The sequence below is a fragment of the Rhea pennata genome, chromosome 6, assembly GCF_028389875.1.
Source record: "Rhea pennata isolate bPtePen1 chromosome 6, bPtePen1.pri, whole genome shotgun sequence".
Lineage (NCBI taxonomy): Eukaryota > Metazoa > Chordata > Aves > Rheiformes > Rheidae > Rhea > Rhea pennata.
The window spans coordinates 38683675-38695754 of NC_084668.1; the positions used below are offsets into that span (position 1 = coordinate 38683675).

The window sequence follows — 12080 nt, forward strand, 5'->3', positions numbered from 1 at the left end:
GGTAAAAAGAAAAACGTTTACGATTCTCCATATAATTAATCAGAAGTTTCTCTGCTGATGATCGGTCTTAAATGCAAATGGAGATAATGTACACAGCCATTAACAATTCAGGTTGCATGTGTAATGTTGTATTTCTGTATATTTTTATATTAAAAATCAATAGGTATTTTTGAAAATCAGTCATACATTACAGGATCATGTAGATATTATAGACTTTTAAGCTGACAGGCTAAATCATCAAGAACAACATCTCTGTTTTCTATTTTTTTTTACCCTGAACAATCTTATATCAGATGCATGTAGAGTGATCGTGCTTTTAGAAAAATGCTGTAGCTGCAGATAGCTAAAGAATACTTCAGAACTTGGGATGTTCTATTGTTTTATCTCTCAGGGCCAAAAATGTTGCAAATAAGAAAATATGTGCCATTACTGGTCCGATACTGAGTGTAGCGTAGTGGGTTTGTTGCAGGAAGGGTGGTTTGATGCCTGATGCTGCAGGACGTAGCGCTTCCCTCGCTAGTGCCGGTGTTCCGTTCCGGCACTTCCGTTCTCAGCCTGGCTTTCGTTACTCTTCCTTTGCAAGCTCTGTTTTTGTTTTCCCATTCTCTGCTTTTTCCTCATTTGATCTGGAAGGAGCTCTCAACCACGTTTGCAACTCGCTCCCCTGCCGCCCCGTGCCACGTCGAGTCCGTTTGAACGACCTCCCTGCTCAGATCTGTTTTCCAAAAGATTTTTTGTCATGGCCCCGATAGCGTATCCTCAAAATTCAGCCCAAGGAACCTGGTTTTCCTGTAGCCTTTGGGGGATTATATATTAAAAAATGCATAAGCAATAAAGCTTTTTTTGTGATTCGCAGCAGTGGCAGTGCACGCTACCCTCTGAATCAATCACCGATTTCATCAGTCTCATTTTATACCTGCTTCTGAACTTGTTTTAAAGTATCTCTCTCTTCATCACTGTATAAAGGGTATGGTACTTTCTCATTTTGCTAATTTTGTCGGTCTCCAGGAGTGAGATCTGTCTTGAGTTATTAAAAGTCCAAGTGTTTCATTAATAAAAACCACACTTATTCCTAGCAGTTTGACAAAATCAACTCTCTTCCAGCAATCCTTACTCAGCCTTCAAGCCCTTATGCTTTCATAGATATGAAAAGAGATCCAGAATTACGACTGTGAGATCTTAAAATTTTTAAGAGATCGCGAAACTTTGTCTTAGGCCTGGGAGTGTAACTGCCCTGAGGAGGAGTACGATATTTTGACAAGAGATGACAAGCGTGAAAAAAACAAAACAAAAAAGCCCCCAAATGTTAAATTACTACAAGTTTAGTTAGGTGGTGTTTTGTAATGGCAGGTTCCCCCTGGAGATCCCGCGGGTAAATGGTGCACATATTTCAAGGTGTCTTAGTAGGTGCCTTCACAGAGCAAGCTGGTAGACAGCTATTGGGAAAAGAAGAAGGGAGGAATAAAACAGATAGAAATAAATAGATAAAAATAGACGCCTCCCCTCCCACATTTTTTACACTACAAAAAGCCCTAAATATCTCTGAGTATATTCCAAGGGTGAAGTTCCAGAGCGGAGCTTGGAATCAACCCTTAGCTGCTCTCAGTGCCTACGTTTTTGTATCCAGAGGTTTGGAAGAAGGCTATCCAGCACTTGCGGTAACGTGTTTTCCATTGCTAAAATTAAGGCTGAGTTTATTGTATCCTAAAGGCAAGATCTTTTTACTGATGTTGATAAGATGAAAAGGGAGAAATTATTCTGAATACGTGAGGTTAATGTATTTGGGGCTATATTTTTGTTGTAATTGCCTAACATTTTTCCTCTAATCTTTTGTAAATAAAACCACTAACCTTGTCATTCCTGGCATAATTGGGAAAAACCTCATTAACGTTATTCAGTTTTTTAAAGAGTTTAGGACAACAAGCAAGCTGTAAATCAGCCAATCTAACTTTTGTACCGAGAAAACTGGATGTTAAGGAACAAAACTACAGGATGCGCGGATAGATTTGATATAATGAAACGTTAGAAGGTATCAGCTTGACTTTGGATATTATGTCTCAGAAAACTGTTAGAGTTTCCTGAAGGGGTCCTGGAGCATTTGACCAAGGAAGATTTCGTAAATGTGGTATACTTGGATTTTCAGTAAATTCTTCTTAAGGTCATTTAACCAAAACTCTCAAAGCAGAAGTGTTCCGAATAAGAAGGAAATTTCTCTCACGAGTTTAAAAGCTGGTTGAAAGGCTAGAAACGAATTGTCCCGTTCATAAGGGAGAACATACTATCTGAGCCCCATGGGGACCTGTGCTGGGACCTATAGTGTCCAAGTGAACTAAGATGATGATGAAAACCGAGGAGGAGGAATCAAGTGGAAGAGTTTGCTCTGACCTCTGTCGTTAGCCGGGGCAGTAAAGGGAAGGTTGGACGTGAGCGAGTGCAGGAGAAGAGTTGCAGTGGCAATAAAGTGTGATTTGCTATGCGGTAGCAGATGAAACTCAGTGCAGATGAACGCAGAGCGATGCGTATGAGGAAAAATGGTCCTAATTATACATAGATAATAATGGGCTTTAAAGTAGTTATTATCACTCAGGAAAGAAATCTTGGAGCTGCTGTGGGCAGTTTGCTGAAAATGTCTGCTCAGTAGCTCTTTAAAAAAATATATATATATAAAAAAAAAGCTAATCAAATGTCCTTAGGAAAGGAATGCAAAACAAAACAGAAAACAGCGCTGTGCCATTGTATACTTCCGCTGGGGACCCCTTTCTAGATATGAAGGCAGATGACAATTATGATCAAAGATGCGTAATGACTTCCACGTGAAGAATGATTCAAAAGACTAGGAGTCTGGCTTTGTTGGTAGACTGTTGTGAGAGAGAACCTATAAAATCACAAGCGATGTGGAGAAGATAAACGGGTCATCAGTGTTTACTTTTAATCACTGCATTGGAATCAGAGGCCTCAAATGGAATCAAAGATATTTAAGACCGAAAAATAATTTTTTTGCACAATGCAGAATTGAGTTGTGGAACTCACTGGCAGAAGAGATTGTGGATGCCACAGGTTTGTACATGTCCAGAAAGCAATTAGAGAGAACCACGGAGGAAAAAAATATCTGTGGATGGTTGTGACACAGCTTCTGTCTCAAGAAGTCCTGAGCCACGGACTAGGTGTGGGAGAATGTAGTAGGAGAATCATTCTACGTATTTTCTCTTATTCATCTTTATTAAGAATCTGCTATTAGTTACTGTGAAATACAGGTTCCTGAGCCAGGTGGACTTTTAGCCTGACACGGCGTGTCTGTGCTCAAATGCAGTAGAGCTATGCTAGTTTATATCTGAAGATAAAAGAAATGTGAGTGGAACTCTGCTTTTCATTTATATAACATGTCAATGAAGCTGTTAGATAGCGAATGTGATACAGTGGCTATACTGAGTGAGAAGAGATGGAATTGTGATGCTTAAATTAATAATTTATATCTAGAAATAGGCTTGAACTTGAGGAAAAATGTTCTTCCCCTAAGCTATTTTATTCTATTTTGAAAGTAATTCTCTGGGTTTAAGTTGTTTTATTGATAAACTCCTAAATAGGTTGCAAAGGAAAGAATATTATTTTTAGAACTCATATTTACTTTCGCATGGAAGACAGTTCTTTCATATCTTTTTTCTTCTCTTTCTATAGTGTATTTCATAAATGACAGCTTCATCTATGATGTATCAGAAGACTGTGTAAAAATAGAAGTTTTTTCAAATGTATATTTTTATATGTATTTTAACGCAAAAATAACTGTTGCTGCCTAACCTGGCCTTCTAAATATAATTAAATGATTTTTATGCATACTCTGAAGAATCTTTGCCTATATCCTTGCTGACAGCTACTCCTGATTTTTATTTTCACAGTGGTACCCGGTTGGTCACCTCGAGCGGGGACGCAACAGCTCGGACGTGGGATCTTTCGAAAGGCAAACGCGTCCCGACTTTCGGAGGACGTGCCGTGTGGGACTGCTCGTGGCACTCGTGGGGCGCTTTTGTGGCTTCTGCCTCCGTGGCCAGCACAGGTAGAATGTGGGGTGTTAACAGGTATGGGGTTATTAAAGATTCTTCATTAGCTGGTTGGTAGCTTTGCTTAATAACTAGCGTCCTGTGTTTTAGCCCAGCGAGAGAGAGACGTCTAGCACCAAATTTTGGGCTTCCCATTAAGTACGTAAGCGGGTTTGTAGAAGTGGATGCAAAACAGGCCTTGATGTATGTGATTTAATAGACAAAGACTTTACTAAATAGAGAGCTGGAAGGACTTAATTTAGAATGGTGCCAAGAAATGTATTTGCTTTTATTTGGCATCTAAGATATATATGTATTATTTGGCATCTCTCTCTCTGTATATGTATTTGGCAGCTTACGTATATGTGTGTATTATTTTTTTTTTTTTTTTAAAGATCAGAGCTTTACGGAACTCAGATACTTTAAAAGAACTGAGCAAAAACTGATGTCAGTTTTCTATATTGTGTTTCTAGCTCATGAGTATATACAGGTTTTAATTTGAAGCTGGACAAATGGAAATTTATTCATTTTATGTTTTGGCAAGGTGACTATTAGTAAATCAGCACGTGCCTCTTTATTATTCAGGCAAAAGGACTCTTTATGAAGGTGCTTCTAGAAATATTAGTGTGTTTCTGCTTGCTAATTAATTACTAGTTTCTCACCTTTCTGTGGTTATATTTGAGGCGATGTACGTTGATTACCATGCAACCGAAGGGAATGCGATGGAATTTTGTTCAAGTTGTCTATTCTAGGCTTCTGTATCACTCTAGGAATAGTATTACTGGCACCGTGGTGTTTCTGATTTTTAACAACCAAGCCCACAAACAAAAGTCTCCAGTCTCTCTTGTGCTTTCGCTGGTTCTTTATGATCTAGTCCTAGTGGATTTGCCATTTCCTCTCGGTCTTGTCCTTCCTTCATTGCACTCGAATGAGGTGGATTTCTCCTCCGAGCTTCCTGGCCGCAGCAGGGGAAGAAGCTTCTCTGAAAAAAAGCAAGGGAGGCTTTCTCCTTTCCTTCCTTCGTTCTGCCTAGCTCCCTGCCAGTCTGCCGCGAGTGCAGCAAAAATCCTGTCCCAGAGTCCGGAGCCCTGCTTGGGAGCAGGCTGGGTGCCGCTGGGGTGCCCAGGGGTTCTGCGGCGGGAGTCTTGCGCTTCTCCGATGGGCACGGCTGAGCTGAGAGCTTTCTAAAATGTATAATTCAACCAAGTAAGGACAGATTTTTTTTGAAAGCTAATTAAGGCTGCTTTGGTAGCTGATATGGAAAACAACTGATTTTTTTTAATCATTTAATTGCATCAAATTGTGAATTAAGAAAGAGTTAAATGATTTTTAAAAAGTTGTTTTCCATATTGGCTGAACAACGTATCCTTTTGTTTACCTCTTTCTTAGAAGTGGATGAAGTATTTTGACTAAACTGAGAACAGCTACTATAACAAAAGCTTGAGAGAAAAATTCAAGTTTTATAAGATCTTAGACAAAGCAGTTAAAGTTTGGCAAAGTTAAAAGCAATTGAGAAATGGGTTTTATAACAGGAATTGTCAGCCAGTTGTGATAACAGATGATGCTACCACCCTCGCAATCAGTAATAAGAATTAATGGTCAGTGGTTGTTTAAAATGAAAACACAGGAAATCTATTGTACTGTTGCCTCTTTTCTTAACCTCTTGAGGCTTTTTTTTAATATTTTCATCATCTTTAATGACATATTCATGACCTTTAACAAATATTACTAAGAATAGCTTTAATTTTTTATCAGGAGAGTTTTGAATTTGCATAGGGGAGGTTTTGTTTAGACATTTTAAAATAGGAAGCTTTTGTAGTCAGAGGGATCAAAGCAAATCTTCATCGCCAACCCATGCCTCCCACTCGTGCTCATTTGCAACTCTCATTTCTACCTTCAGCATATCTGATGTGCACTTTGCATTTGAAAATAAGAGTAAGGAGCACAGCTTGGTGTGAAAGGCTGGCTATCAGTATGTAATTATGGAAACCTTAAGTCATGCAAAAAAAAAAAAAAAAAACTTAGTGGCTAGAGGGAGTAGGAGGTGGTATGAAAAGGAGTCACAGAGCAGGAAGGAGAGGCCTCCTCGCTGGGCTGCCTATTTACATTACATTAGCGAAGTGCGGAAGACAGTTGAGGCTTGTTGAGCTGGCATTTTGGTGAACGGGTAAGATGTGCTGCGGAAAAGACTGCGTGCGCCAGTTTGTGCAAGATGAGAATAGTGGAAAAATTAGGCAGCCTTGAGGAGCTCCTGTAAAAATGGATTTGATGGCAACAAGGCACGGCCGTTTTTGAGATTGCGACGTGCAGCCTAAAGACCTGATTCTGCAGCTGGATCAGCTGCAATAGATCTGCGTGCCCATGCGGATGGAATTTGGGCGAAAACCCCACGGAGTACATATGGCAGGATACATAAGTAAGGGAAAGCTATTCAGAGAGGAAGCAAGCTGGGAGTTTTCCTATCAAACTGTTAATTTGCTGGTGCTTATGTGCAGAAATGCCTGCAACGCGGCTGGCTTTGGCAGCGTTGATTGCCAAAGCAGTTAGATGAGTTGGCCAACGCTAATTCTAGGTCTTCCCAGGAGAGTCGCCCATAAATGTGTGGAGTGCCCAGAGTCCCCAGTACCAACGCAACCAGCTAGGGCTGGCTACGGTAGGGATATCATATAAATACGTAGCCTCCTTCAGGCTCTTTTCACAGCCTGGGTGCGTACAACAAAACCGGGAAGGCGGAGCAGGCTTTACTGCAAGGGTTTGCGATGCTTCGATAAACTTCTTCCTCTTATCCTCGCCGAATACGCGCTTATCTAGTCACTGCCTTTGAATTTGCCAAGTGGCTGCCGGTTGCCGCAAGCTGTCTCCGAGTAGGGGGCAGAGCGCAAGATAACAAGCTTGTGCTGGGATAGTAATCAGCGATCACAGTTATTCTGCTTAATCGAACGATAAGTCCTTCCCACTAATAGCAAGCTAACAGTTCATAAATGAGAGCTTTCTGCTCCCTTGATGTAATACGTTTGGATGGATGCCTGCTTTCGAACTGAGCGCTCCTGGAAAGCATCATATCAAAGTATAAAGCATGCAAGATAAATATCAAAGCTATTAACTGTCACATTTCTGAAGGAGGGACATAAAAAAGAAATGCTACAAATACACATATTTCTGTCATGAGTGGTTAGTCGTCTTTTATTTCCAGAAGTTCAGCTTTCATAAAGCTGTTCTGTTTTTTATATATTAGAAACATACTTTTTTAATCAGTAAACATAACTTTCGAAAATGCCTACAGCAGATGTCTGTGTGGTTGAAAACTTGATGTCAGGAAAATGGGGAGGACTTATCATTATTATTATTATTTTAACTCCCTCAGAAACCCGAAGATGCAACTTTTCACAAGCGTCAAATGCCTTATTGGCATCCAAAGAATACAAGGTGTGGTCCAGCATTAAATATTGACCAAGTTGAATAAAAATGGATGCGAAGTGCAAAGAGTTATAATAAATAGCGTCATTGCTTGTCAATGGTAAGAAAACTCAGCTTGCTTATTGCTTCAGTTTGGTTTTATGAGGAGGTGAAGCAGTTGCTGACCCCCCCTCTTCCCCCCGCAATGGAAATAATTCACAAGCATTTTTCTTTAGTGTAGGTTGGAAGGGTCTGTCATATACCTAGCCTCGAGAGACGTTTCTGCCGTAAGGAGAACATGAGGCAGCTTTGTAATTAACAGCGTTCTTCTCCGTGGCGCCTTGTGTGCCCTTTGTTTAAAGGTCCGTTCTGAGCTTAAAAAAACAAAAGTAAACAAAATCCTGCAAAAAAACAAAAAACCCAGGAGCTTTCTTTTCCCCCTAAGAGGCAGCCAAATGTTATGAAGAAACTGCTGTGTTATTGAAGCATTTGAGGGAGTCTGCCTTCTGGTTTTGGAACTTCTTGGTACCTTCTCCTGGGAGAGTTGGCCACTTCTAAAAGAAATGGAAAAAATGAAAACGGTGGCATAGCGTCTATGGAGAGAGGAGAAACCAAAATGCCTGATTTATCTGCCACGATTAAAAAAAAAAGTCCAGGTATGTCTGCTCTCTTCGACGTTATGCCATCTTGGTTGTAATTAAAAGCAGCAGCTTGGACAGTGGTGGACGGAAGGAAGAGGTAGGAAAATGAGATTTATAATTTGTAAACCTCTTCTTATTCACAAGCGTAACTCAGATTGAAAATATATAGCCAGCCATGTTAATAGCTGAGCAAACGGTTCCGGGATTGTTTTCTCTGACCATAAATCCGGGGCTGTCGAAGTCATTTTGGCAAGATTAATTTCAATTATCCAGCTATAAATATCATCAGAGATTCACAACCTGATCTCTGATATGCAAATCAAACTGAACTTCATAGATCTCATGTAAACGCAGGCAGTTATTTAGTTTCGCAAACATATGCTGCGGACTGTGTGTTAAACGCAGAAATTGTTATTTATGCTTTAAGTTTAAGAAATTACTCACACCAAAGTCAGAACGTTCAGGATTAATGTGCAAGTTTTCTTCTCCAGTTTATCCGTTATATGGTCATTGGACAAGTTCTTCATTTTTCTGTGGCTCCTTTCAGTAGTGAAAGCGTGGTGGAAGCGGGCAGCATAGAGATGTCCGTCTGTCCTGTCCTGTCCTGCAGCAAACCGCAGGGTGGATACCTGCCTGGGAGTCGGCACTGTGGCGCTTTCAACCGGGCACTTAGTTATTTCTATTCTTTTTCCTTGAACACAGTAATGATTGTCTAATGCCCTCAAATTTCTCCCATATTGGAAGCTTTATTGTAAAATTAAAAAAAAAAAATTGTTTACATTGATCCTTAGTCAGTGCTAATATTCTTTGGTGCCTTTTTTTTCAGGCGCCAATTAAAGTAATCTATTGTGATCGCTGGTAATTATTCTGTACAGCCACTAATTTAGTGTCTTGTTACTAAGGTATTAATATTCTTTTTTTTATTTCTTAATATACAAAAAACAGTTGTTGGCTGCTTCTTCTTTTCTGTGTCATAACTGGCAATTTTTCCTTTATCTAATGTATCTATATCACGTGTAGAAGTGAATTTCTGGTATATTTAAATAATTCCTATTTTTGTTCTTAATCCTATGTTAACATTCTTCGTTTCTGTTTTACTTGTTAACATTTTATAACTGCTGATTTTCATTTTGAATCTTTTCACAAGCGGCATTTTGAATTTGGGAAATCCAGAGGTTTGTAAACATTTAAAAGAAGTTAAGCAGAGATGGATTTTGTTTAATTAGGAGCTCCTAATCATCTCTAGCTTTCCTCGGAGCGATACCGTGTAATGATGACGCCCGCACACTTCTTCATATTAACCCATCTTAACGGAGGGTACAGTGCGAGGTAAGAGTAAATTGATTTAAAACAGCTCTTAGGCTGGTACCGAGTGTGTCCGTGTTGGGGCTCTGTAAATATCCCCTTTGAAGGAACTCCTCAAGGTTGCCTGCCGCGTTTTTACGAGGCCTGGGCCCGCGTCCCCAAATTTAGCCTTACGGAAGAGCTCCGTGACGTGTTTGTCAGGACGAAAGGACAAAGCTGAAGCTGTGAATTCTGAGGGCAAAAATGATATCTAAAGAGTCGCTGCTCAGCTCGGGGCAAAGTATACCCTCATTTTTGTGTGTTGTAAAGATGATGAATCTTGAAGTGTAATACTTAATCAAGAGGTGTGCCTTGACCCCGCAGCGTGAACTTCTTTAAATCAGGTTACAGAGCTAGTACAAGACAGCAGGCGTTGATAATGAGAAATGTTTAAGTAATGTCATATTTGCAGGTGCAAAAAAAATCAGACAAGCCTATCTTAATTCTTGTGAAATGCCTGAGCTAGGTAAGTGAGCAAAGAGGTGAAGTGCTTTACTCAAGGCTACGTGGTGAGCTTCTGTTGAAGCTGCCTTTGGAAATGCAGCTTTTCGTTCCTTGGTACCATTAAAAAAAAAATCAAAATGAATTGCCTTCCAACTTTCTTGCAAGGTGGGAAGAAGCAAAATCAGAATTGTATTTTTATTAGTAGTAGGTTATGAGAAACATTTCCCTATCATTTAAACTGTGGTAGTAAAGCAATGGTTTTATGCTAAACTTCTTTGCAGTTGCATAGCAGTGTTCAAAGACTACATACATACAGGAATTAAAAACATCTGCAATTAGCAATATTACAAAGACTGTCCGCCAGCGTGCTTCATGGCAGAAGCTAATCTCCATTGGGGATTACATAGAAATGTTCCTCCCCGGAACTGTACGATTAAACATTACAGGATTTTTGGAGCTTCCCCTGAAATGTCTGTAGTGGTCACTGCTGGCTACGGGTCTAGATAAATGAATGTTCCCTGGGATTTTTCACTGGAACTATCCACAGCAGCTTAGCTCATACATGAGAAGCATACTTCTGGCATACTGGCTAGGAAAAACTCATTAGATGCTCAAGAATTTTTTTTGTTCCCGTTGCCTTCTGTCAGCCCGGGGCTGCACGCGTTGCTTAAACGATGTAGAGCTGGCTGCCGGATTCCTGCCGGCCAGCAGAAAGTTTTATTTGTGCTTGACCTCCTGCAGTAATATGCTCTACCTTAGGTGGGATGCTTTTCTACCTGCCTTACCTCACTTGTCCAGATGCCCCCTAGGTTCACTGCCGGCTAGTTCCTGGGCCGTGCGCGTTATCTAGGCAATGCTCAGGCTTCCTCCCATCGGCTCCTAACCAAACCAGCTGGCAGGTCCAGCCAAATTCGTCCGCTTTGATCATAAAAAAAATGTAGAAGACTATTTTTTCCTCAGTCTGACAACACACAAGTTGAATTCCTTGTCTTATTCAGTAGCGAGCCGTTATCGTAGCTTCTGCAAAATATTGTTTGGATCTTGACAGGACGTTTCTGCTGTCCTCCATCAAGTATTCATATGCAAATAAACAGCTCTCCAGCATGTTTTAAGTGCTAGTAGAGTGTTTCACCACATCCCAGGCTCATTATTGAGTCGTTTTCTGTCGTTTATGTCACGTTCACTTGGAACTGGTAGTCTTTCCTTTACTCAAAAAATTAATTGTACCAAGGGAGAGCACTTCGCACAGCGGTGGAAACTGTCAGATCTTATTAGAGAAGTCAGGGAAGACAGCGGTTCATTAAAATTAAGCCTTTCAGTCATCGCAGCCGGTTTGATTTTTGGAGTTCAGGCTTTGCATAAAATCGTATGTTGTCAGATTAGTTTTCTTCCAAATGCTGGAAGTCTTGCCGGCTACCATGTGTGTCCTGTTAAAGCCAACTACATTCACCTTTGATTAGCTTCAGCTGCAATAAGAATGCCAGTCACATACCAACCTTTAACTGACGACTTCTTACAGAAAATGTCTCCTGGGTGTTTTACTGAAGTCAGAAGGCACTGAATTGCCTTCGTACCTTCTTCAAATGTGTTTGAATATAATACAGGCCAACAGTATTTTCTCAAACACAATTTTCAAAAAACCTAAGAGCTCATTGCTATCCCAGATCTTAAATTTCCCAAAATGGTAAGACCATGTAGATGTAATACAATTTCTTTGGTACCATTTGCAGATTTTTTACTGTATAGTTACCACTGAGATTTGGCTCAAAGGCTATAAAGCTTTTATCCGAAAGGTATACGCCTTAAGACTATGAACTATTTACAAAGTCAGCTCTGAAACTTCTTGTGAAAATACTGTTGTTTTTTTTTCCTTGTGTCGATGGAGGTGAGGTTCAAGATCAAGAGAACTGAAATGTTGGCATCCTCCTTTCCGTGTTTCTGGTATTCAGAGCAAGTTTTCTGATGTGAATTTAGACAGAGTATCATGCAAAAAAAAACCCCTGGTTTTGGGGTGGCTGATGTCTCTCACAGCTAGGAAGCACTTACCCATCTGAAAGACGGTTTTTATGCATCTATCTACTGATCTCAGAGGCTGCAAAAGAGTGGAACTGTTGGAAACCTATTAAATATGCATTAGAATTATCCAGATGATGCTGAAAGAATGAATTCCTTTATTTTTTAGTATCTCTTTCAATCATATTTCTCTCACAGAAAAAAATCT

The 12080-nt window shown here is 40.1% G+C and overlaps 1 protein-coding gene across 1 annotated transcript in view; it reads left to right on the forward strand.

Annotated features, from left to right (window-relative positions):
- The window catches only part of SPAG16 (sperm associated antigen 16), a 270139-nt gene that overhangs the window by 211552 nt on the left and 46507 nt on the right, over positions 1–12080 (forward strand). The window contains exon 13 of the mRNA XM_062579355.1: positions 3894–4073. Within this exon, the coding sequence (XP_062435339.1) occupies positions 3894–4073 (180 nt within the window). The remainder of the gene's footprint in view (positions 1–3893; positions 4074–12080) is intronic.